The 22,801-nt window shown below is 39.8% G+C and overlaps 7 protein-coding genes and 2 long non-coding RNA genes across 10 annotated transcripts; 2 read left to right on the top strand and 7 right to left on the bottom strand.

Moving 5' to 3' along the window:
* Positions 1-2: 2 nt before the first annotated feature.
* LOC145697447 (uncharacterized) lies at positions 3-2,585 on the bottom strand. The gene is made up of 10 exons (XM_081774655.1): positions 2,171-2,585; positions 1,952-2,122; positions 1,732-1,911; positions 1,601-1,689; positions 1,346-1,458; positions 1,151-1,297; positions 764-945; positions 578-722; positions 428-533; positions 3-384 (listed from the first exon to the last, which is right to left on the bottom strand). Exons 1-10 carry the CDS (start codon positions 2,499-2,501, stop codon positions 256-258), a joined length of 1,593 nt encoding a protein of 530 aa, XP_081630781.1. The 5' UTR covers positions 2,502-2,585; the 3' UTR covers positions 3-255.
* A 76-nt stretch (positions 2,586-2,661) lies between these two features.
* LOC145697448 (uncharacterized) lies at positions 2,662-3,808 on the bottom strand. The gene is made up of 2 exons (XR_014133879.1): positions 3,528-3,808; positions 2,662-2,906 (listed from the first exon to the last, which is right to left on the bottom strand). It is a non-coding gene; the product is annotated as an uncharacterized LOC145697448 (long non-coding RNA).
* Positions 3,809-5,312: 1,504 nt separating this feature from the next.
* LOC145699071 (uncharacterized) lies at positions 5,313-6,621 on the bottom strand. The gene is made up of 6 exons (XM_081776321.1): positions 6,474-6,621; positions 6,110-6,275; positions 5,923-6,036; positions 5,686-5,879; positions 5,499-5,644; positions 5,313-5,459 (listed from the first exon to the last, which is right to left on the bottom strand). The coding sequence occupies exons 1-6, from the start codon at positions 6,582-6,584 to the stop codon at positions 5,399-5,401; spliced, it is 792 nt and encodes a 263-aa protein (XP_081632447.1). The 5' UTR covers positions 6,585-6,621; the 3' UTR covers positions 5,313-5,398.
* A 40-nt stretch (positions 6,622-6,661) lies between these two features.
* Positions 6,662-8,375, bottom strand: LOC145697615 (beta-1,4-galactosyltransferase 4-like). Its single transcript, XM_081774832.1, has 3 exons — positions 8,149-8,375; positions 7,480-7,905; positions 6,662-7,325 (listed from the first exon to the last, which is right to left on the bottom strand). Exons 1-3 carry the CDS (start codon positions 8,235-8,237, stop codon positions 6,662-6,664), a joined length of 1,179 nt encoding a protein of 392 aa, XP_081630958.1. The 5' UTR covers positions 8,238-8,375.
* A 342-nt stretch (positions 8,376-8,717) lies between these two features.
* LOC145699686 (uncharacterized) lies at positions 8,718-9,214 on the top strand. Of its 2 annotated transcripts, none has more exons than XR_014134062.1 (3): positions 8,718-8,833; positions 8,876-8,982; positions 9,026-9,214. It is a non-coding gene; the product is annotated as an uncharacterized LOC145699686 (long non-coding RNA). The 2 variants fall into 2 exon arrangements; XR_014134061.1 differs by having other exon boundaries at positions 9,017-9,214.
* Positions 9,215-11,602: 2,388 nt separating this feature from the next.
* On the bottom strand, positions 11,603-13,750 carry LOC145696453 (serine/threonine-protein kinase Pink1, mitochondrial-like). Its single transcript, XM_081773492.1, has 5 exons — positions 13,533-13,750; positions 12,939-13,491; positions 12,392-12,481; positions 12,088-12,352; positions 11,603-12,045 (listed from the first exon to the last, which is right to left on the bottom strand). Exons 1-5 carry the CDS (start codon positions 13,682-13,684, stop codon positions 11,618-11,620), a joined length of 1,488 nt encoding a protein of 495 aa, XP_081629618.1. The 5' UTR covers positions 13,685-13,750; the 3' UTR covers positions 11,603-11,617.
* A 37-nt stretch (positions 13,751-13,787) lies between these two features.
* On the bottom strand, positions 13,788-15,771 carry LOC145699907 (uncharacterized). The gene is made up of 3 exons (XM_081777168.1): positions 15,500-15,771; positions 14,312-14,454; positions 13,788-14,269 (listed from the first exon to the last, which is right to left on the bottom strand). The coding sequence occupies exons 1-3, from the start codon at positions 15,707-15,709 to the stop codon at positions 13,975-13,977; spliced, it is 648 nt and encodes a 215-aa protein (XP_081633294.1). The 5' UTR covers positions 15,710-15,771; the 3' UTR covers positions 13,788-13,974.
* Positions 14,555-15,493, top strand: LOC145699908 (uncharacterized). Its single transcript, XM_081777169.1, has 5 exons — positions 14,555-14,700; positions 14,803-14,905; positions 14,945-15,138; positions 15,179-15,270; positions 15,313-15,493. Exons 1-5 carry the CDS (start codon positions 14,637-14,639, stop codon positions 15,484-15,486), a joined length of 627 nt encoding a protein of 208 aa, XP_081633295.1. The 5' UTR covers positions 14,555-14,636; the 3' UTR covers positions 15,487-15,493.
* Positions 15,743-21,850, bottom strand: LOC145699906 (serine/threonine-protein kinase mig-15-like). Its single transcript, XM_081777167.1, has 15 exons — positions 21,595-21,850; positions 21,050-21,477; positions 19,912-20,038; positions 19,705-19,812; positions 19,502-19,657; positions 19,323-19,438; positions 19,081-19,279; positions 18,672-18,770; positions 18,332-18,537; positions 18,017-18,215; positions 17,783-17,974; positions 17,665-17,739; positions 17,413-17,597; positions 17,213-17,370; positions 15,743-16,833 (listed from the first exon to the last, which is right to left on the bottom strand). Exons 1-15 carry the CDS (start codon positions 21,818-21,820, stop codon positions 16,785-16,787), a joined length of 2,523 nt encoding a protein of 840 aa, XP_081633293.1. The 5' UTR covers positions 21,821-21,850; the 3' UTR covers positions 15,743-16,784.
* Positions 21,851-22,801: the final 951 nt, after the last annotated feature.

The following is a 22,801-nucleotide window of genomic DNA, read 5'->3' as shown; positions in this document are numbered from 1 at the left end:
TCGTCGACATTTATTCATGACAGTATAAAACGTTCTTATTTACAAAAAAGAAGCAACAGTGTCAATGCAAAATGGTCCAAAATTTTCACCTCAGGAAGCGTTCTCACCCTAGCGCATTCCTCACCAGAAAAAGGCCATTTTTGACCATTTTTCTAGCGTCGAGCTTTGCCTCTTAGGCCGAAAGACAAAGCTCAATCGGTAAAAATTGCATTTGGTCATTTTGCGCTTTTTATGAATTATCTGCCAGCTCATTAATCAGGGCCAGGGAAGAACGACTGTTGATGATTTTACTTCGCCAAGGCGATCAATTGACTCGCAAATGTTCGAATCGTGATTTTCTTCTTTCCAATTCCAGATGTCGCAGAGTTCGCGGAAGATTTCAGTCTAAAAATTTGCCATTTCGGTTGTTTTAAAATGTTTTTATTACCTTTTTATGAGCTCTGATTCCTCCATCAACCATCAATTGAGGTTTTCCGCGGCCGGATGCGTTTCTATCAAGCTCTCTCATTGACAAAATTACAGATGGTTGGATCCTTAAAAAAACAACTTAGGCTTCAGTAGAATATTTAAAAAGCACCTTGCTTCAGAAAGATGCCCAAATAGCTTCATTTCGTTATTGCTCGGATCAAATCTCCAAATTTTATCAGACTTTTGATCCTTTGTTCCGACGAACCAGGCAAAATCTTTTCTTGGGTTCCAAATCGGGCTCCCGGGCTCAAAATCTGAAAAGATAAGCAGCTGATTCCTTTTCGAAGTGCCTTACCGGAGTGAGGAATATTCCACGGGAACATTTTCCAAGATTTGCTTGTTGAAGAGAAGATTTCAAGAGAGGTACTTTGGTCATTGCCGCCGAAGACGTAGAGTGTGCGTGATGTAGCTAAGATGGAATGGCCCGCGCGAGGGGCGTTCATTGAAGCTTCCTCGACCCAGTCGGTTCCGTTCCAACTAAAGACAAATACCTTTTAAACATAACTTTATTTATAGTGGTTTAACAGTAATAGTTAACTATCATCGGATCATATAGTCGAGAATCCACGTCTACGTAGTCTATACCTATTCTTCTACTTGTATATCATCAAACCCACAGTATAAATATATATGTAATAAAAACGAAAAAATGTGAAATTTTATGGTGTTTATTTTATTTTACCTGAAACATTTGTCTGATCGAATATTCTCCTCCTTATTCAGAAATCCTCCGCATCTCCAAATCTTTCTCGGGCTCGCGACGCAGCCAGCTTCAGTTGTATCTTCAGGAATTCCACCGATTCGTTCCCAGCTTTCAGTCTCGTTATTACTTTAATCATAGATGAGAACGTTTTTGAGATAAAAATACTTCAGGTACCTCTTGAAAAAGGCTCGATGTGAGTCGCTTTCGTGCTGGGCAAGGACGTAGATGGACCCTTTCAGTTTGACATAACAGTCAATGTTGATAAAAGGGGACGATTTTGGAACGCCCTTAATTTCGTTCAGTTGATTGAAAAAACTGATTTTTATGTGTCACGGCAGTTAAAAATTATTGTTAGTTCTCGAACATATTGAAAACAAATAATCTGCTTTAATCATATCATAAGCCAAGTTAGGGTTTTAACATCGTTACCTTCAGATTTGCATCAAGTGCTGAAATCTTCCCTCTTCGTGTGTCAAAGATTTCAATCGGCTTATCTTCTTGAATCGACAAAATATACTCTAAAAGCCGTCAACCCTAAATCAACCCTCAAGTTCTCTTACTGCATCCAACTCTATTCGTATGATACTCAATTTCTTTCTTCGGTCCTTCACAAGTTTGTTCATTTTTGGGTATTTCGAGACAAGTTCCATTTGCCAAGCAGTTTTGACACTCGCGAAATCTTCTTGATTCACAACGATCACTTGGTGCTGTCCACTCGGTCCAAATCGCCCATTGAACGCCTTTCAAAATAATTATCGAAAGAATAACCTTGCTCCTTACATTTTACTCCAACAGCACAAAGAGTAGAATCAGTGGATGCTTCTTCGCCACCTTCACACATTTGAGAAGAAAGAGGATGAAGAATTTCGCGTGTAGTTTCGTTACAGAGCGCGGCATCTCGTTTTGTTATCGCGCATTCTCCTTTGTAAAAACAGCTTCTTTTTCGATGCGCTAGAAAAGAATGAAATCTTAGGGTTCTAAAGCAAGTCTTTATCTTACCGACTCCTCCATCACAACTCGAGCTGCATTGGCTCCACTCGCCCCAGGCGCCCCATTCCGTCTTGCAGAACTCTCCCAGGCCGGGTTGATCAATAGACGATCCATTTTTCAAAAACGTCCAAGCCCCAATTCCACATTTTATCTTCCAGACTCTCGGTTCCTCACTTCCGTCTTCATTCAAAATCCGATTGGGGCACTTTATCCTCGCAATGTCGCCAAACTTGATGTTCTCAGAAATGTCTCGATCGATGTAAAACGGTTGGTTTTTGTCCAAATCACCGGGGCATTGAGAAACCGCGCGACCGATGCTGCCGCAATTTGGAATTTTCATCGGGACCCAATCAAGTCGGCCGTTTTCTTTTCGGTAGGGCTCCCAATCGCCCGGAAGATGACCATGTTGGCGGGTTCGGTTATTTCCTCTCGTTCAATTTTCAACAACAGAGAGTCAGAAATCCCGAATTCTCAAGAGAGAGACAAATAGAGTTGACAAAATTGTTCCTGAAAATTAGCGATTCTTTTGGCACATATTTATAAGCCGTCTCTAATCCGCAATTTCGCTCGTCACGTGTTCGCCTGCACTTGCACTGTACTGATCGCCAACGCCACCTTTCATCCTGAGACGAAATAAATCGACACTTATCTCCATTTTTCCATTTGTATGGGTCTTCATTTGTGCATCCGCGGAAGCGAAATTTACGGTCGTTGCAATTTGGTGGGAGGACTGTGCAGCCGAGGTCTTAAAAATGGGTTGAATTCATTGAAAATAATTTCTTATTAACGATGGAACGCATGAAATAGTTTTTTCCCGGAACGCATATCGTCGATATGATATTGATCAATTTTTGGGTAAGAGGCCGTAGACCCGTTTTCTTGCTTATATCAGCCCAAATTTTTTCATAAGTATGATCTTCAGACAATAAACTTCAAAAATAGATACATACGATATCTCTCATCTGTTGTTTTAGCACGAGAAAATGATGATTTCTGAAGGCATATTTCAGCGCCTTGCCCAAAAATGGGTCGATATGCGTTCCGGCGTTAAGCTTCTTGAAAACGATAAATTTTAGATAAGAGCACTTTTTTTACGGTATAAGTTATACCGTATAACATAGACCTTAAAAAACGAATATTATCTTAGATAATTTATCTATAAAAACCATAAATCTGAGACCTAAAGGTTGAACCGGATTCTATTTTTTCAGTAGTATTTGAAATACACTTAAAAGTTTTCGAAATATCTGTAGTGATCCCCAGACTTAGTCATAATTATGACATTTATTCACATTTGTGAATGAATTCGACTGTTCTAAAAACTGAAGTAGAAAAAATTGACAAAGCCGTACTTCATGGTCCTTACCTTCATCATCATCTTCATCAAATCTTTGCTTTTCCTTCTCGATAAAATTTCCCACATCTCTGTCTTTTCTCGCTTCCGCATTTCTCTCCTTTTTCCACGATTTAAATTTCTCTTCCAATTCTTCTAGTCCTTCTAGTGTTCTGAGTTCTTCATCTGATGGGGCATTTTCATATGTTTCATTAACAAAACTTTGAAAATTGTAATTTTGCTCTTCGTTGATTTTTTCAACGATTTTTTCGACTTTCTTGTCGATCTTTTTTTGCCCTGTATCGTCGATTTCTACTTCTGAAAAGGGATAAAATATAGAGAATTTAACTGTCAATTCTAGCAGTAAATAGATTTATTCATCCCTTTCCTATAGCATTTATCAGCGTTATAACAGCCCATAAAATTTGCATTGCTCTATCTTTTTTTCCTTCTTTTTTAAAACCCTATTTTATTTGTTGACTAGGTGGGGTTGAGAAAAATGATGTTTTTGCACCGGGTGGTGGCACAATTTAGTTTCCGTGGCGCGTTGTTTTCATTAGTGCGATACATTAGGAAATTTCAGTGTGACGAATTTAAGGTTTTCTGCTGCGTTCGGCTAAGCGCTGAGGCGGCTTTTAGAAAAGAGGATTTTTCGATAAGTGGCTTTTGCGTTTGTTTTCTCGAAAATGGGGCAATTAAGTAATCACGGAGGATTTTTCTAATTCGAAATGACATTATGAAAAATAGAAAAAGACATGTTGTATAAAAAGACTGTTTTCAAAAGATTTTTCTTCTTCGAAAAGACTTTTCGAAATGCAAATTTTACTCCCAGAGATAATTTGGTCCGTTCAAAGATCACGGCAAGGGTCCGTCAATTCTATTTATGACCAAAAGAAAGGGATCTCTCGGAGTAATTTTTCATCCGAAAAAGAAATAAAATCCCTTGTATAGCGAGGAAGCTGTGATGCGCCAAAGCATCCGACAATATCTGCGTTGCTTTATTCTAATGCCAGATTTCAGGGGTTGTTTTGAAAGAAAAATTTAGGTTTGATATCAATGAAGCGTTTTCAACCCTTAAAAAGTTCCCGGAAAATCAGCATCGCTTCAGTTTTGTAAAATTTATTTTCCAAACTGAGCATTTTGATCTTAATTTCTAGGGCGCACTCGCAGTTGCCAGAAGAAATAAACCGAAAAAAGAGCTCATGTGAGTAGATGTTTTATCGGACTGTATATTTCGATTGCGCACTGTAGACGTACCGGATTCCTGAAACAGGAAGCTAATAATTCACTTCCAAGTCTGCTGGGAGTAGTGATAACTCGAGATGCAATAATGGAGCTTGAAATTTTGCGTTCAGATCGCCGTGGTTGCGGCCTGGAATCTGCTTGGTGGTTTCACAAAATTGGTTGAGTGAATTTTTATTATAAACGCGCTGTTTACTTAACAGAAGCACTAAACCAGGCGAAGCACAATCATTTGCGCCGCGGTTATAATCATCGCTGCTCTTTTTTGCCTCCTCATTTCGAGAAGGCATAAAGATGTTTTCAAAGATGTCTCGTTTTACATGAGTATCAGTTTGGTTTTTATTGGATTTTTGACGTTTTCCATTGGTTCGGTCTGCCTTATCCTCGGGTAAGCAAAGGGGAGATTTGAACTAAGGGTCTCACAAAAGTAATCTTAGTCGAAAAATCATGGAATATCAATTTTCAAAGCTGAAATAATTCTAGTGAGCGGAAGAGACGACTGATTTTGGAAGAAAAAGAAGATTTTTGACAAAAAAGAATGTACTGCATATATAAGTTTATTTTCGTTTTGTTGGCAGATGCTGATTTTAGTGGTAGTAAATACAATTATATATAATACTCCTCTTCCATTTTTGGCAGTTTTGCTAGTTATTTAAAATCTTCTAATTTGTCTGGGCAGATTTGTCAAAATATTTCTCCAGGTTTGTTTTGAACGTTTGGAATCTGAAAATGTTGAAGAGAATAAAAATAAGGGGAGCATACGGAATGGCATTAGCCCATGGTGTTCCCTTGAAGAGTTGAGCTGCAGACGCCGTCGCAAGGATGCGATTATCTTCAGCTTGATTTTGGGTGGTGACTCGGAACGCCCAGCGGAGCTCAAACATCGGCTGCCCGATTACATCCGTGATCTGTAATTTTTTATTTTATAAATTTTTTTCCAAAGAATTACCTTTGTCAAGACAGTGTACCAGCCCGGTGCCGGCGTCGGAATATCAACTTGAAATTCTGTTCCTTCTCTTGCGTCCAATTTAGTACCAGGTGCCATCAACTCTATCTGCAAGACTTCATCTACGGCTTGTCCTTCCCAAACAAGAGCATGCCGGTAGTAGACTCCCTTGTCACCTCCATTTATCCAGTGAAAGCCTTAATCGAAAACTATGAAGCTTTTTAGAGAAAAGGGAATTACCGAGGTCGATTTTGAAGCTCGCTTTTTCCTTCATTTTCAAAGGATCTTCAATCACGTGCAGCCGCATTTGTGATCCAAGCTCTTGGTGATGATAAACAACAGGATGATCTTCAGGTGTCACTTTTCTCAAGGCTCAAAATATGCCCGTAAAGATCGAAAAATGCAAAAGTTGAATATAAAGGTAGAGCCGATCCTTCAGGAGGACATCCTCCCTTTTCGCATGGGCATCCATCGGATCTAGTAGCAGTTGCTGCGGAAATGAGCTGGGAAACTTCCCGAAGATTGAAGCCGGTGGAGGCATCGGGAGAGTTAGGATGAACAATCGCGATACAGTAGTCGGAGAATTGAGTGCACTGAGGATATCATTTAATTTCTAATCATTTGATTTGAAAATTTAACGAAATCGTGCAATTGCAATTTAATTCTTTAGTGTGAGTTATTCATTGGATTTCGGATGCTTACGTCTAAACACGTTTTGTTATATTAGTTCGCTTCAACATGAGTAGAAAAATTCATATTGAAACTTGATACTATAAATTTATGGTCTCCACCTTATCCAAAGCAGATTTCTTGCTAGCTTTCCAGTTTGAGAGCCATTTCATGACACTTGAAAATCCGAAATCCTTGCAAATATAGGTGTCTTTCAACTCGATATATTTCATATCTTTCTTGTTGTACGTATCGATTTTCAGTAGAGGGGGGCCTTTCTCAAGATCAACATGAGTTCTCGTACTTTGATCTACCAAAATGTTATTTGATCTTTTCCTGAAGTCAAACTTATATCAATCTTCTTCACATCCAATGGTCGGAAATCAACAAAAAGTTTGATATGACTCGGCTCTTTTTCCTCCTTCTCGACTTTGTATTCGATCGACGAAATGCCCTCGAACTTCGATCTTTTTTTCACAAGCCCAATGCTTTGAAGACTCAAAAATCGAAGATCCGAGTTTTTGTCAGTGATCCGATTATTTCTAAACGCCCAGGGATGTTGATGTGGAATCATGGAATATCTTCCAGAATCGTAGTTAACTGGCTTTCGGATTGTCAGGCCTGCAGCTTTGACTCGATAAACCATGTCGTCATCTTCTTTTCCCCAGCCCCAAAACAGGTTGGAATATCCATTGGCAGCTAAGTAATGCTCCTTTTTCAACATCGTCACTCCCCCAAACTCCGTTCCATAGTGATCTTTGTAGTGAAATTTGTCAATGAACGGCGACAAATGAACAGGGCCATCCTGGCATTGGTAGATATTCCGATCATCTTCCAGCAGCATATCTACATCATGAAGAATGATGCAATCAAAACCCCTGTTGATAGCTTCCTTGGCAGCTGCATTCATCGTCGATCCTTTGTTAAAGTGTCCTGAACCCATCGGTTCTGACACGAACACGCAGTACGATCGCCTTTGACAGGTTTTTAACATGGCGACAGGGTAGAAGAATGGAGGAAATGGGATTATCCTCCGTTTTGACGCGGCCCTGTTTTACTGTAAATAAATCAACAAGAATAAAAAACGCACTCTTCAGTAATTAGAAAAATAACTTTCATATTGAAAACCAGTTCCTTTGTCTCACCAGCATCTGATGCATGTGCCAGAGCCACTTGAGCAAATGATCTTCCCGGTCTTTGTAAGGAATAATAATCGCCACTTTCTCTACTGGAATACAATCGCTCGGCTCGTGGCAGCCATCAACAATGTCCAATGATTTCGAAAGTGCGTGAATATCCCGCCAAGTTGGCAAAAACGCTGCTGGTCGATGATTGTCTCCTTCCAAATCGTCCGTTTCATATGGGCATTCTTTTTTCGGGCCGGAAATGGGCTTCAAGGGGTCGATGTCGATCACGGGCTCTTTCTCGTCTGTAGTGGTTGTGGCTGTAGTTGCGGTCGTGCTGACTTGAGTCTCAGGCTGCTTGATGAAGAATTCTTCGTGTTTGTGCTGGACAGGCTTGGGCCGGGATTTGTGGGAAGGATTTGATAGAAGGCTTTAAATCAAGTTAGAAAAAGAATCGACCAAGTAAGAATTTTAATAAAAAAAAATTCTCGACTGAGAAAGATCTGAATGAAATCATGTAATTTTCTTGTTAATCAAACTTTTTTCGCGCGTAGCAAAAAGGTTAAACGTGTAATTCAAAAATAATCTATCATCAACCTAAGCAGGTGCTGCCGCAATGTCTCGACCCCTTTACTCGCCCCTGAGTTCCTCTAAGGTCGTCTAAAATCCTTACCTTCCATGCAACAGCGCTTTCGAAACGATTAAGCCGATGCTGATCCCGAGGATGAAATTCAAAACGTTCTTTCTCGTCACGCGTGCCATTTTTCGGATTTGCAGATTTCGAAGATTTGTTTCTCAAAAATTAATTTTTGGACTAAGAAAAAGACTTTGCAAATTTCATTTTTAAAAATGAAAAAGTTCAGCTTGTTCTAGTACTTGATCAACTTTAGAATTCGAGAAAAAAATAGGTCCCGCCAGATTCGGACCAGCCGCCTCCACCACCAAAAAATGATGGCCGCGGGCGGTTGCGAAGCATTAAAAAATATTAAGCTCCGCACCCGGATGCACCGCACCCAAAATCTGTTTCATTTTCTTAGAACAGTAAATTGATTTGGCAAATCAACTGGCTTTGAAATAAGGGCTTTTATAATATGTCTTCTACGATCATTTTTTAATTCATAATGTCTTCAATAAAATTAATCTTTCTGTCAAAGATAGCCGGATTATCTGTAATTTCTGCGAAAAACATATTTTCAATGACGCAATTCGACCCAATTTTGCCCTTATAACATACCGGCCAGAATGAACTGCTCTGTAGTGCCCATCCCATAAGTTGTTTCTTCAGCTTCATCATATAAAATCCCGGTTCACAAGGAACGAGAGCACGAGTTTGAAATCTATCATGAATTTCATAGGAGGTAAGGAAATCTTGACAAAATTTATTAAATAAAAATCTTTAGTGTTTTCTCTGTTTGTCAGTAGCCAGGCATTTTTCTTCCGCAGCCCACCGAGAAGACAAGTGGTCGAGAAAAAAGACAAGTCTGATGACGCGCAGCTCGAGAGACAGGTTTGATAGTTAGAATTATTTTTAATCTGTAAAGATTTCTCAGAAGGAATTCGAAGAGTTTGTTCGACAAATGAAAATGATGATGATGAAAAACCCGGAGAAGCCTGTCAAATCGAGACACATGTACATTTCTCCTCTTTTCTGAATTCTTCTTTTATCTTCTTTTCTTTATTTTTCTTGTAACTTGTTTCCTGTTTCATTTTTATTCTGATGGCAATATATTATACTGAAGTCATGCATGCATAATTTCTTGTTTTTGTCATCATTTGACAAACACAGTAGCTTATTTGAAATAAGACAGTTGGAATTTTAGTAAAACAGTCAAAATAGAAGAAAAATATTTAATAAAAGAAAATGAAATTAGATGTGAATGTGTTGCATACACAAACAGTTGTGCTCGTGATCATCCAGGTCTAAGAAAAACTTAATGAGCAAGTAAGTCGAAAAATGAGTTACCGTGAACTTTGCACTCGATTTTCTCCGACGATCGATTAAGATCAGGAATTTCAGGGTTGCTCAACTTGAAGTACGGAATATGTATATATATTTATATATATGTATATATATGTATATATATTTATCGAAATATTCGCAACCAACTGAATCGAAAGCATTTCTGTGACTTTCGAGCACTGGAGATGATAATTGAAGACCTTCATCAATCCAGTAGTGGTCAGTTTGATAAACATCTCCTCTTGCCAAATTCCATCGACCTTTTCTTTTATTGTTTTCGATCAGTGCTTAAATATAAATGATAACAAACAAAAAATATTATTTATGTGATATTAATACTGCTTTTTGATTTGTATCCCATCCAGAGTTTGTCTCCAGGACAAGTTAGTCGTATAAACTGAAGAATTTTCTGCGCTTGTTCTTCTGATTCTAACTGGAGCGGTTTGTCTCCATAAGAGTTGCAGTAATCAACGCATTCGTCCCAGCCCATGACGGAAGTTTCGTTCCCGCATTCGAATCTAGAATAATTATTGTTTTCCTAAATTTTTGATCTTACTCTGGAATTGGTATTAATGATGTTGAAGTTGTACTCGTTGTTGTTGTCGATGTACTTGGTGCTGCCTTTGTCGTTGTAGAAGTTTGGGATGCGGTCGTTGTCGTTGTATTCGATTTTGACCCTCCATCTATCTTTCCAACGATTGCTGGGCCAGTAAAAGCGAATGTGACGGATAAGAGACAGGTAATGCTCAGAACGAGTAAAACTATCTTCTTCGTTCGCTCTTCCATCTTTGACCTTCTACCTTCCTCGGGAAAGTCTCCTCTACTAGTGCGATTACCGAAATCAAACTTCTACCTTTAATTCGCCATGCAAATATGTTTATGCGCAGTCAACACCTGCGAGATTAATCTTATCGGTTGAATAATACTGACTCTATCTAACAGCTTATAATGAATTTGTCTCCGTTCATGTTTGATTTTTTTATGCTAGTTCGAGTTAGAATTATTTGACATGGTTGCCATAGTTAAAACGGTTCTCGAAGACTTTGAGTTCTGCACCTTGATATTTTTATTTTCCGACAAAAAGGCAGTTTTCAAATAAGAACATAATGAAGGAAGCGCGATAAATTTCTGAATTCGTCGTTCTCAAAGTGTCATGTGTCTCATACAAACGCAGTTGTGCTCGTGATCGTATCGCTTTTAAAAAAATTAAAAAGAGAAAATAACAAGGCGACTCTTACTGTGAACTTTGCACTCGACGCTTCCCTTCTTTGAAATAAGGAGGTATGGAACTGCATTTTTGTCCTTGTGGTCAAAATATTTGCAGCCAATTGATTTTGTTCCGTCAATATGACCTTGAGGAACTGGAGTTTTGAACTTGAGATTCTTATTTAGCCAGTAGTGAATTTTCTCTTCTGTTTTGTATCCCATCCACACTTTTTTGTCTGGACATTCTTCGATGATTACTTGCTTTATGAGTTCTGCTTCCTGAACCGACGCGATTTGGAGTGGTTTGTCTTGGTGGGATTTGCAAAAATCGACGCAATTATCCCAGGACATCAGTGACGCTGAATCCTCACATTTAAACCTATGAAAATTTTTGAGAAAATATTAAGCTAGAAACTCATACTCTGGGATCGGTGGAAGGGTAGTTGTAGTTGTAGTTGTAGTTGTAGTTGTAGTTGTAGTTGTAGTTGTAGTTGTAGTTGTAGTTGTAGTTGTAGTTGTATTTGTAGTTGTAATTGTAGTTGTAGTTGTAGTTGTAGTTGTAGTTGTAGTTGTTGTCGTAGATGTAGTTGTTGTCGTAGATGTAATTGTTGTCGTAGTTGTAGTCGCAAAAGCTTTTTTGTTCTTTTCGAAGCCATTTTTGCTCTACAGCTGTATGCTGAAATCCCAACTGCCATGAAGATCCGGCAAATTTAAGTTGGAAAAAGATATTTACTTATGCATCTCAAGCACCTGCGGAAGTTAGTGCATATCGCTTCGGAAAACATTCGTTTTTGACAATTGATAACGAGTCCTTGCACAATGATTATGAAATATTTATGCGGATACCATGGTGAGAAGAAAAATGCTTATGCATTCAAAGAGATCGAAAATCTTTTTGGTTTCATAGAAAAAATGAGAAGCGAATTTCGTCAAAGAAATCTGCTTCCATATATTTGCAAGAACATGAACTATATTTTTATTTTCTGAGAATCCCGATGTCGAAAAAGGGTTGAAACGTAGAAGTCGTCATATTGCGCAAGAAACAGAGTTTTATACAGTTGATAGTTTCGGAAACGTTTTGAGACTTGTGAAGAATGCTTTGGTAGAGGTCGATGAGCCAGTTGTCAAGGCGATCGAGAGAAGCGACAGGGTCGGTAGGTGACAATTTAGGACGGTTGAAGACATGACAGAAGATTTCCTCAGGGACCTTTCGAGTTGAAAGACGTTTTGAAGGCTCCCGCCAGAGCATCTTCTTAATTTTTGAGAAGATGCTTGTTGGAACATCTGGAGGTTTATTCACGTAGAAATCAAGATCCGAGTCGTCATAAGATCCATTTTTCAGTAACTGACGGTTTCGAACTGGATAGAAGGGGTTTCCACGGGAGCGGCCTCCATGAAGAATATCTGAAGAAAGTTTCAAAATTAAGAGGACATTCATGTTATTACCTAGTGCAACTAAAGAAATAGACCAGCAGTCTGCCCTTGAATAATCCAGCTCCTTCCCTCGATCAGCGTTGACGATTTCCGGAGGGCAATAGGCACCATTCCCTTTTCTCAGGTCATAACGGCCAGTTGGTTCTTCGTTCATAAACTTTAGCTTGTCTGTCGCACAGCCCCAGTCGCCGAGAAGAACCAAGGGAGGACCCGATTCAGAGACGTTTTTGACAAAGATGTTGTCGGGCTTGATATCACGATGACAGTAGCCGATTTTCTGAAGGACATGAATCGTAAGAATAAGCACTCATCTCACCTCCAGATGTCGAACTGCCTCAAAGAGCTGATAGCACATCAACAGCCTGTCGGTTAATGAAAGGGAAGCATCGTTCTTCTCAATTTTCTTTCAAGAGTTTTAAATATGTAAATCTGTTAAATAGAAATAACACATCCAAGAGGCTAATCCCCTGACCGTTGAGGCTCAAGCCAACGATCATATCGTACATTGATTAAAATTTAAAAGGGTCTTTGTTAAAAAGAATCGTTGCCATCATATTATACTCAAATAAGAATTTCAAACATTTAAATACGAACCATGCTCCTGACCCGATTTTCATTATTTCTCGGACTTTGCTCCGGAAAAGCCGTATCAGGCGAAGACTTTTTGGAGAAGGTAATGAGCGGGGACAATACATTGATAGATGATTATGACACAAGACAACTCTTGAATCATGCTAGAGAAATGCAGCAGTTTGGAATTTTGTAAAGGGGATAAATACGTGTTTAGCTGCGTTATCATATGTGAAATGACTTAAAATTTATCCTTCAAAAGAACGGACATTTTTTATGAAAAACTCTTCCTTGAATAAACCATTCAAATCTGTATCCATCTTTCTTGAGACTAAATACAAAGTCCTATCCATGCCGGATCGGTCCGGACAGGCATCTCTGTACTTGTTCTTCTGCGGATGATCGACAAATGCTCCGGTGAATTTGCGCTCGATGGGCATGATGAAGGGATGTATCAGCTTTCGTTTCGAGTACTCGTCTTTGTTGAAAAGTTCTTCTTCTTGAAAGGCGGAGAAGATCGAGTTCGTATCGTACGCGCTGTAGTTGAACATTTGCTTGATTACCAAGTCGCTCTTTTTGTCTTTAAATTCGTTTGAAAGGTCGAAATCAGGAGCATTTTCTTTTTCCTTCAACTTGGCACTGAAGGCGACACCGTTACAGCCTTTCCCAAGGACTTTTCCTAGCGTAAAATCTTCTACTTTTCGCCCTTCCTTGTCGCCAAGCAAAAATGACCCTTGGAACGGATGCAGCTTTTTGATACGCATCGATATGTCTCTTATCAAGCTTTTCGTCTGATTCGTTCGCTCGTAGAGGCAGTAAAGGGCGTTGAAGAGAGCATTATCTTGTCTAAGAAAGGATCGAGAATGTATAAGGGCGTTAAACGGTACCTAAGACGATCGAGGGTAATGAGTGGCGCCATTTTGACAGGACTGGGATTGATTCTCTTCCTGATAATCGCTCGGAAAACAATCCCTCTCGTACCTTTTGCAATTACCCTTGGCGCAGGGCGCGCAATTCGAGTCATGATCCGCGCAAACATTGTTTGACACTCACTCTATTTTTCCGACTTTTATAGACAGCGCTTTCAGATTATTTTATCGAAGTTCATTCTAGTGAGAGAGAAAATGTTATATTCAAAGATGTTCTTGTTTCGTCCGGTTTATTTCATTTGAATGTGTCGAGTTTTAACTTTTAAATGAAGTTTTGGTTTTTTAATGTGGCAGTCAATACGCTCAAAGTCGTCGTTAAGAAAGGTGGATAAAAAAGGGAAAGTGCAGGATAACTTTGAAGACGAATTCTATTTCTTTTTGTTTATTTACAGTTGATTTTTCAATTCATGATTTGACGACGTCCTCGTCCACGACCACGGCCGACAGCAGCAGCGGGCGGCTCTTGCATTTCGTTCCGCGGCGCTGCTCCTTGTGGAACGTGATTTTCCAGATTCCAAGCTTGTTCTTCCTCTTTTTTCTCCGGCTGAGGAGCTGGAGCCTGTCGGACGCCAAGATTGTCCAGTGGATTGTTTCTCTGGCGAACTTGCTGAAGCATCTGTCCTCGACCGATCGATGGTCCTTGCACTTTTGGGTGGCTTCTTGCTTCTTGACGCGCGATATTCGCTGCTTTTATCCTTTGAAATCGGTGAAAAAAGACTGAGAAATTGTTGACTTACTCTGCTTTCTTCCGTTTTGCCTCTTCAGACTCGGTCTTTTGATCTTTCTGCACCCAGAGATGCTGCTCTTCTGCGAATCGAAACTCAATTCCTTCCTGTTTTCGCCAAGCCGCGTGCGCATCTGCTTGCTCCTTTATCTTGCGCTAGAATGAAAACTCATTAGATGATAAAGATTCTAGAATGGGAGAGAATGAGCTTCGGGAGTTGTTTTGGACATTTTCAAAAGAAAATGAGAGCTTTGATTTTAATTATAGCAGTAATTTCCGGAGTCCAAGGGTTCTTATGGACGGCTGAGGTGGATTTGAAGGATGTTATTCATAAGTTGATGCATGCTCAAGATCATCAAGCCCCACACATTCGAAAGAAACTTGTTGCCAAAGCAATAACAGGTATATTTCAAAAGGAAAATGGGGAAAACGGCTTTTCTTTAATATTTTCTGTTTGCTTCTTGAGCTTAGAAATTTTTTACGATACTATCATATGCGTTTTAGGAATAAGCCAGAAGCAAAAGAAATTGAAGGAAATTGGAAGTGCAAAACAAAAAGAAGCAAAAACATACGATGAGCTTGTTGAATACCTAGATGAGAATTGCAGGTAAAGCATTTTCCCCTCTATTTTTTGTAAAAAATCAAGAAACAAACATCTAAAAGAACTGGAAGAGTGGGCAGACTATCATAGTATCTACCAGCTTGCAAAAGTGACGAAAAATCTCCGAGAAAGTTGCAAAGGCGTTGATTTTTACTCAAAACGAATCAAGCTCAATGAACGAGTTCATGAAGCAAAGAAGCTTATAGCAAGCTTAGAAAAAGAAGGAGTCGGCTGCATCGGTAAATGGTCCATTGAATGTTAATCCAACTGGTTTTTAAGCGTATACAAGAGTGATTAGACTGGTAGAAATTGGTTTTTCAATCGACACAACAATCAAAGACCCTCGCTGGCGAAAGTTTTGGCAAAATACTGTAAGAAAAAACTCTCTTTCAACTTCTATTGCTCTATTTTAGGTGACGAAGGATGAAATAGAACTAACTCTCGAAAAGATGGCGAACTTGCTAAACGATTTTGCCTTAGAATTCTCCTTCAATTGCCCAAATATCAACACGAAAAATTTCGTCCTGAACGTCATCAATTTCAAAAAGAAATGGTACCGAAAAAACTCCTTCAAAAAGCTCGAATAAACTTTCTACTTACCAAATCTTCTTCTGTCATTAAATCATCGGGAACATAGAGACATTGAATCGGTGGCCTCTGTAACTTGTTGGCGAATTCGCCATGTTTGTAATTTGGATCGGCGCGAAAATCGCGCTGTGCTCCGAAGGTCTGCTGTCTTTCTCCTCCTCCACCGCCACGGGGATGAAAATTGGGATTTGATCCGCCTCGACCGCGTCCACGATGGGCCATTTTTTCTTTAATTTATAAAAATGGTTAAGTTCATAGAAGAAATGCTTGAATTTATTGTAAACATTTACTTTGAACGAGGTTTTTTGAAAGAAATCGAAGCGAAAAAAAATCCGACAATATTTGCAGCCTAGGCTTTTGATTGGCCGAAACACGAAATGAAGGCTTCTTGTTGGCCGAATGCTGCCTTCTGATTCAGCTATTAGCTGAATTCTGGTCCTTGATTAGCGCAAAATAATTTGTCGGACTTTTTTCGCTACTTCATGATTTCAGCCATTTTTTGGAAATATTGAATAGAAATAGAAATCAAGAACAGGATTTAACCAGAAAGGGAGGAAAGAAGAATCACCAAATGTTGGAATGTAGAATAACCTATGTAAATAAAGTTAAGGAGGACACATGCTTTGATTTTGATCGAAGAAAACGACTTTACTGTAACTGTAACTGCTATTGTATACCGACAGGTTTTGAGATAACTCTGGAAATACTGTAAGAAAAGTGGACTGCACGGTTTAATTTGACTACTAGTCAAAGACTAGGGTTGCTTTTAAGGAAGACAAAGACGATTTTGAATTGATTTCTAGGAGCTCTAATCTCTTTCTAGATAATAATACCGAGAATAAAAGAAGTCCTCGATAGTCTAGAGATGCTGATGCACATAATTTATTCTATTTATTTATTCTAGAGACAAAAGTTGAGACAAGTTGTAAGGCTATAGAATGGCAACGATGTTAAATTATCTTATGAGCGAAAGATTGAAAATAAAACAGAGGAAAGCTGGTACTTGCTGCTTTTTAAAGATTCCTGATAAGAAAATAGTGATAAGAGAGATTTTGTACAGGCAATTTGTTGTATTTTTCCTTTTGTTGCTTTTTTTCTTTATACAGTAGGGAACGTTGTTTAGGTCAGTTTGAGTGAGAAACAGTCAAGTGGCAAATCTTAAATATAGTTGGATTCACAATTTTTAAATCTTGGAAGGGATTCTTGAAGAAACTTTCGCCATAGTAAAGGGAGCTGTTGTCAGTTAAATTTTCTGCGGCATTTTGGTGATTTTCACGATTTTTTTTTTTCGATTATTTTATGTTTGGTATGAAGGCGCGCGTGATGGGAGTGACATAAAATAGACTGTAACTGTGTTTGAAATTTGTAAAAAGAAGCCTTTGTTTATATTGGTTAGGGTTGTCCGCCAGGCTCGGGAACCTGCGGAAACCTGAGTCAAGGTAAGGACTGAAAGCGCTTTATAACCCTGACTCAGGTTTCTGCAAAGGTCTCAGAGCCCAGTTAGTCTGATTTAAAGCAAAAGAATACCGTCAAGATTCGAAAGAATCTCGATTAAACGATCTTGATTTTAAAGCTTTTCTTGTTAGCTCTCTCTCTTTTCTAGGACTGTTTATGACTCTAGAAGAGTTTCTAGCGTTTCTATTAGAAAGAGCCTTTTGTTGTTGCTCTAATGGGAGATTGGCGAGTTCTCTCAGAACTTTTGATGAAAATTTCAAACACTGAACTTGCGAATTGGAAGGCGACTGGACGGATGCAAAGAAGACTTTGTCATTTCTTTCGCAGAGGAATTTGAGTTTGTTCGCGCGCTTGTGCATGAATACGCCGTCGAGCAAGCCTTGAGAAACAGATCTGATTTCAATGGCCTTCTCGCCCCAGCCCATGACCTAAGATTGGATTAATAATGACAAAAAGTGAAGAAAACGGACCTGGCCCGAGCGAATGTAAGCAACTGAGGCGGGCATTTCGCCCCACTGCATCATCACATCTTTGGTCACCTCGGCGTATGTGTTGACATAGACTCCTTCATCGTTGTAGCATAATAAGAGCTCGTTTCCGTCGGACTCTGGGAGGACCACGATGGCATGAGGAATAATTGGCGGCGTTTGATGACCTTGAAGAAGGATATAAGGACAAGAAAATTTGAGAGTCCAATGTTATCAATTGATATTAGGTGTTACCTGGAATATAAAGATCTATCTGCGCCGTCGTCTCCATATCTATCGCATGAAATCCTCTTTCTGAGCCGAATAATACTTGAAAAGTCAGGTCAGATTTTGGAGGAAAAAGTAAGCTTACATTTTAACCTCGTTCCATCTTCAACAGTGAGATCGACAATGAGCGGCCTGTGTATTAAGTTTTGAAAGGTCTTGTAGAGCATAAAGCGATTGTAAGGTTTCGGAGCCCAGGCGAACACATCGACGCCATTTCGCATTGCAACGACGAGGAATTTGATGCGCTCGAATTTGACGAGTTTATACGACGCGCAACCTAAAGAACCCTTCTTGATTCCTCGACTCTACTGTAACGTACCTTCAAGGTCGCCAACAGAAATGTAGCCCTGTCGTTCAACTCCATCTTTTGCCGGCTGCGTGTTTAGGAATTTCGACTTGAGCCAGGATAAATAGTAACAACGCAGTTTATTCTTCTTCCCTGATATCGATAAAACGAGGTTGTTGTTTTCAAGAACGTCTATTTGTTGAAATTTTCTGTTTTGAATAAGTGGATACACCTGGCCTTAGTCATCGGATTTTCATCGTTTCTGACTCAAGGTAATAATTCGGGAAGCCTTTGCGGCTTTTTATTCAAACTATCGCAAGACCCTCACTTAGGCTTATGATGAAAAACCGTGCCTTGGCCACTTCTGTCTAATAATAAAAGTCCATTGTTAGTTCCTATCAGCAGGTTGACGCCCCAGAGGCTCGCACAATTGATTTCCGAGTTGAAACGTTTCTTGTATTTTCTGATTTCAGGCATTTGATCTGCTGCTTGTTGCGGGCGAACATTGACTGGTCCTTGGTTCGACCCTTGTGGAGCATTTTGTCTGTACATTGCTAAAAGGGAAGATGATGAAGGGACAGACGTCGAATTCCTATGAGCGATCTGTCTGTAGAATCGCATTAAACTAATGCGATTAGACACGGAAAGATTGTGTCTGTCGCTTGCTCAATTAGATTCTCTAACTTACGATGATTGTTTGTGTGATTATTTGAGACGACGTCTGGAAGCGAGTTTTGAGCAATTGGTTGACCTTGGTTTCTGAGCGGATGAGCAACATGGCCAGATCCTGAAAGAAGAAAATAATGCTACTGATAAGGATATCAGACTCTGATAATCAGAGTACATAGCTGCTTGCGAAAATAACCCTTCTAAAGGGTGGCAAATATTCTTTCATAGTCTCAGATTTCTTCCAGAAGAACAAAGCTGGCAAAAAAGACAGTACTTTGTTTCTTCTTAGACTTGAATAATCATCGTCTTGAATAATGGAAGTATCGTAAATCGAATTAAGGTGAGTTTATAACACCTGTTTTAATACACACTTCTTGTTAAAACTGCTGATTTATGCTGTTTCCTGCACTTTCTAGAGCTTGATTTACCTTGTCTTTGATGAGGATTTCGCTGAATAGTGTCGCCTTCTTCCCCGTAAGACGGTCTCGGGGGCGTGTTTGAGTGATTTGGAAGAGGTCTAGGTGGCTGTCGATTCTGATGCTGTGGAGGATGATTCGGGTACTGTTGTTGATTGTTTCGTGGCGGTGCTCTTGGCGCTACGTCTTGTCTGTGCTGTGCCGCGTGCAGCTAGTAAGAAAATGAGGAAGGGAAAAAATGGTTCAGAACGCACCTCTTGACTGATTTGTCTTTGTCTATCTGCCTCTCGCCTCCTTCGATCGTCTTCTTCCCGTCTTCTTTGCTCCTCAGCGCGTCGCTGCTCATCTCGTTGTTTTCTGCTTTCTTCAGCTAAAGGGAAAATTGTTTCATTTATCAATAATGCCACTCGCAAGAGGCGACATACGACAGTACCTTGATGAATTTTCTTGAGCGTCAAGTCGTTGGCAAAATTCCTGGTCGCCGTATCAGTCGGATCAAAGTCATTCTCTTCGTCGTCAACAGCCGCGTGATTCTCAAGAAGAACCTCATCTGGCGAAGCGTTTTTCCGCGTCGTCTTATCGATGTGCTCTGAATTCATTGTCGATTTGGAAAAGGGAAGGGAAGGCGTCGCAAACCTTTGAGCTCGTTTCTGACGCGTCGTTCGATGGATTGCTGGTTCACAAATTGATGCTTTAGTAGTTGATCAGCAGGGGGTCGTTTGTGGTAGTCTTTTAGCAGTGACTAATCACGGGGATCGGCAAATTTGATAATTGAAAAATATCTAGGTTAATGGCAATTAGGATAGCTGAAGGAAAGTACGTCGGAGAGACGACCCGTGCCCTGAGAAACGAAGTTCTGGAAGACGGAAGACCACTTGCCTCGTTGTTTGAGTTTGGGAGGCGCTTGTCGCGGGATTACGAAAAGGGCACGCATCGGATGTTGTTCGCATAGTGGGGGCTGTCCTTCCGCCTGAAAATTCCATTATTAATGATTCTTTCCGGAAAGAATTCTATTCATAAATCGTCAGAGCAAAAATATTTGAATAAAAAGTGTCTCGTCACTTTAACTCCTATTCAAATGCAATAAAAAAGTTGCTGATTCAATAATTTTGGAAGTACATAAAAAGTAGGCCAGTTCTTGAATACGACAAAACCGCGAGAACAGATGTTTGGTGCTATTTTCAAAATTGGAATTCTTGAGTAGCGAGTACGCTTGTTATTTTTCATGTCTGTGAGTCGGGGACTCTGAGAGACTCGTTGAACTTGATGAAGATCTCACCCAAAAATTGTGGCTCATTTCAAGATCAACATTCGGTCAGACGAGACAGGCTCGTCCGCACTCCTGAGAAGATCCTTTTTGCAATTGGTATCAATTGATAAACAAAACGATATTTTAACGAAGCCGGTTTCGATTATCAATGAATCGTCCCCAATTTCATCACAGACAGAGATAAAATCGAAAACCTGCTTCTGGCATTCGTGAGACGAGAGAAACAGGGACAGAACAAGAAGTAATAAATATTTTGCTAAAGTAAGACAGTCAGGGTGTTTTTCTGTCTGCCCCGGATTATAAGAACGCGGCCCCGGGTCCAAGATCCGCCAGAGCGCGAGAAAAAAGCGCAAAGAGATAAAAAAGACCAACAATCAAAAATTTAAAAATGAATCTTTACGAAAGTGCTCTAGTGATGTCAGGACTCTATTTATGTTCGAGGAAAAATAGCTTTCTGGAGCATATTTAGGCCCTGATTCCACTCGAACCGCTGAAAACGACAGAAAAAGAGAGCAACTTTGAGAATCGGAAGAATTTGTGATTGGAAGGAAAAATGTCAGGATCGAGGTTGTGCTTCGAAATCGTTAAAGAAAGCAAGCATAATCGCGATTCTGATTTTTGACGTTCCAAAAAATCGACTAAAAATGAACCCTAGGCTTTTCGCTCAAAAAATATGCCGCAAGAGATGTTCGGTGAGAATCAGTTTCTTACCATTTCGATTGCTGTAATTCCAAGCGACCAAATGTCTGATCTACTGTCGTAAGTCTTGTGCGGATCCTGATCGCAAGCAATAACTTCGGGCGCCATCCAATAGGGCGTTCCAATGAACGTATTCCGCTTCCCGATCGTCTTGTCTAACTGCGCGGAGACGCCAAAGTCGACGAGTTTGACATTCGCATCCGAGGTCAAAAGCACGTTCTGGCCCTTGATGTCTCTGTGTATCACTTTCGCCTGGTGGAGATGCGCCAGCCCGCAGAGCACTTCGCGGCAAATGTAGCTGATCCATTCTTCGCGCAACGAGCGTTTCGGCGAGTTTTTCAACAAATCTGTGACTGATCCAGCGCCGCAGTACTCCATTACAAGCCACAGTTGATCGTCTGTTCTAGCGTTGTGTTTCACGAAAACGCCGAAATATGTAGCTAGAATAAAGAAGTGAGGAAACTTTCAAGAGAAGATTTTTGGGGTTAAGCGGCTCCTCGATTTGACTTTTTTCTTTGATAACAAGAGTAAAAATGCCTTGAAGTAAAACGTCTTACCGATGTTTTTGTGATGTGAATGTTTCTTGAGCATGTTGACTTCGAGCTTCAGCTCTTCTTCCTCATCAGCTGTGACGGGCATGCATTTGATGGCAGCAAGGCCGCCAGTGGGAATGTGGCGGCCTTTGTAGACTTGTCCATAAGTTCCAGATCCGATTTGCTCGACCAGCTCGAAAATCCCGGAAGGGTCTTTGCATTCCGACAGGTCTATGTCATCCAATCCCATTCTACATAATCGAAATTTGTTAAAGCATCTCATTCTGTCTCTAGGTTAAATAAGCAGTCACGATTTTTACAAGCGCTTTTGAAGAAAGAAAAAGATCATGATGGCGCTTGAATTTTCAAAATGAGTCAATTAGCGATCATAAAAAGGAAAATTTTTCCCTAGAACTCAACATTGATTCAAGAGCTTTCGCTGTTGATTTCTCTTATTCACAATTGAACCTAGAATTCAAGTCCATTTCCGCTTGAGAAAACGCATCTATTCATCTCTTTCTATGAAAGAAAAATGACTGGTAAAATCAGCGTGCAAATAAAGATTGAATCAGCCATTTCTTTCTCTCCTCTCTCTATCCCGATTTCAATGCAGCCAATTGGCAAAATCAAGAGTAAATTGAAATTCAAGAATTTGTTTTAGCAAAAGCGCGAGAAGGCATTACGGAGAAGCATGAATCAGCACCGCATGCTTCTATCATAATTTGACTTCGAAAATGAGTTCAATGAATTATTGTTAAAATTTTCCTTTCGTGAAAACTATTCGTTTAAAATTGATTAAACATTGATGGGAAAAAACTTGGTAAAAGTATCAATATCACTAATCACTAGGAAAAGACTTAATTTTTGAGACAAAAGAAGGAAACAAAGAAGCTCGGGCGACTTTTCAGCTTTTGTTCATAAAGAGCCGCTTTTGCGAGGCTCATTCTCAAATCTTGAATCACGAGCCTTTTCTACAGGCTTATTCGGCGCTTTACTTGGCAAAATTCTCAATAACTCAACTTTTTAGTAAACTTTAAAGCCAGCAATGATGACAAATGAACATAAAAATGCAATATTTATCAGTTTTCTTCGGATAAAAAGGGGTTATTCCTCCAGTGAATTATTTTCTTTCTCTCTTTCAAAGTACAAATTCTTCAATAAAAAAAAAGACTGCCGGACTTGTGCATATTGGAAAAAATATGACTGACTGGGGCACGGAAGCGGCGTGGTC

The sequence above is a fragment of the Oikopleura dioica genome, chromosome 2 (assembly GCF_907165135.1).
Source record: "Oikopleura dioica chromosome 2, OKI2018_I68_1.0, whole genome shotgun sequence".
Taxonomy (NCBI): Eukaryota; Metazoa; Chordata; class Appendicularia; order Copelata; family Oikopleuridae; genus Oikopleura; species Oikopleura dioica.
The sequence above is the reverse complement of the archived record's forward strand: the minus strand, read 5'-3'. Positions and strand labels throughout refer to the sequence as shown.

What these genes read in the sequence shown, in the direction of transcription:
- LOC145699908 (XM_081777169.1), top strand. Translation starts at nt 14,637, where the DNA reads ATGCATGCTCAAGATCATCAAGCCCCACACATTCGAAAGAAACTTGTT. An exon ending in TACCTAGATGAGAATTGCAG is followed by an intron (nt 14,906 to 14,944) that starts GTAAAGCATTTT and finishes TAAAAAATCAAG; the next exon opens with AAACAAACATCTAAAAGAAC. An exon ending in AGAAGGAGTCGGCTGCATCG is followed by an intron (nt 15,139 to 15,178) that starts GTAAATGGTCCA and finishes CTGGTTTTTAAG; the next exon opens with CGTATACAAGAGTGATTAGA.
- LOC145699907 (XM_081777168.1), bottom strand. Translation starts at nt 15,709, where the DNA reads ATGGCCCATCGTGGACGCGGTCGAGGCGGATCAAATCCCAATTTTCAT. An exon ending in TAATGACAGAAGAAGATTTG is followed by an intron (nt 14,455 to 15,499) that starts GTAAGTAGAAAG and finishes TTTTCATTCTAG; the next exon opens with CGCAAGATAAAGGAGCAAGC. An exon ending in GCAAAACGGAAGAAAGCAGA is followed by an intron (nt 14,270 to 14,311) that starts GTAAGTCAACAA and finishes CCGATTTCAAAG; the next exon opens with GATAAAAGCAGCGAATATCG.
- LOC145697447 (XM_081774655.1), bottom strand. Translation starts at nt 2,501, where the DNA reads ATGAAAATTCCAAATTGCGGCAGCATCGGTCGCGCGGTTTCTCAATGC. An exon ending in GAGTTGTGATGGAGGAGTCG is followed by an intron (nt 2,123 to 2,170) that starts GTAAGATAAAGA and finishes ATTCTTTTCTAG; the next exon opens with CGCATCGAAAAAGAAGCTGT. An exon ending in TTGTGCTGTTGGAGTAAAAT is followed by an intron (nt 1,912 to 1,951) that starts GTAAGGAGCAAG and finishes TTATTTTGAAAG; the next exon opens with GCGTTCAATGGGCGATTTGG.
- LOC145699071 (XM_081776321.1), bottom strand. Translation starts at nt 6,584, where the DNA reads ATGAAATATATCGAGTTGAAAGACACCTATATTTGCAAGGATTTCGGA. An exon ending in AGAAATCTGCTTTGGATAAG is followed by an intron (nt 6,276 to 6,473) that starts GTGGAGACCATA and finishes TGATATCCTCAG; the next exon opens with TGCACTCAATTCTCCGACTA. An exon ending in ATGTCCTCCTGAAGGATCGG is followed by an intron (nt 6,037 to 6,109) that starts CTCTACCTTTAT and finishes GAAAAGTGACAC; the next exon opens with CTGAAGATCATCCTGTTGTT.
- LOC145696453 (XM_081773492.1), bottom strand. Translation starts at nt 13,684, where the DNA reads ATGTTTGCGCGGATCATGACTCGAATTGCGCGCCCTGCGCCAAGGGTA. An exon ending in ATTACCCTCGATCGTCTTAG is followed by an intron (nt 13,492 to 13,532) that starts GTACCGTTTAAC and finishes ATCCTTTCTTAG; the next exon opens with ACAAGATAATGCTCTCTTCA. An exon ending in CAGATTTGAATGGTTTATTC is followed by an intron (nt 12,482 to 12,938) that starts AAGGAAGAGTTT and finishes TAAAACTCTTGA; the next exon opens with AAGAAAATTGAGAAGAACGA.
- LOC145697615 (XM_081774832.1), bottom strand. Translation starts at nt 8,237, where the DNA reads ATGGCACGCGTGACGAGAAAGAACGTTTTGAATTTCATCCTCGGGATC. An exon ending in AAAGCGCTGTTGCATGGAAG is followed by an intron (nt 7,906 to 8,148) that starts GTAAGGATTTTA and finishes CTTGATTTAAAG; the next exon opens with CCTTCTATCAAATCCTTCCC. An exon ending in CTGGTGAGACAAAGGAACTG is followed by an intron (nt 7,326 to 7,479) that starts GTTTTCAATATG and finishes AACCTGTCAAAG; the next exon opens with GCGATCGTACTGCGTGTTCG.
- LOC145699906 (XM_081777167.1), bottom strand. Translation starts at nt 21,820, where the DNA reads ATGGGATTGGATGACATAGACCTGTCGGAATGCAAAGACCCTTCCGGG. An exon ending in TTCTGTTGGCGACCTTGAAG is followed by an intron (nt 17,975 to 18,016) that starts GTACGTTACAGT and finishes AGGGTTCTTTAG; the next exon opens with GTTGCGCGTCGTATAAACTC. An exon ending in CAGTCGCCTTCCAATTCGCA is followed by an intron (nt 16,834 to 17,212) that starts AGTTCAGTGTTT and finishes AAACACAGTTAC; the next exon opens with AGTCTATTTTATGTCACTCC.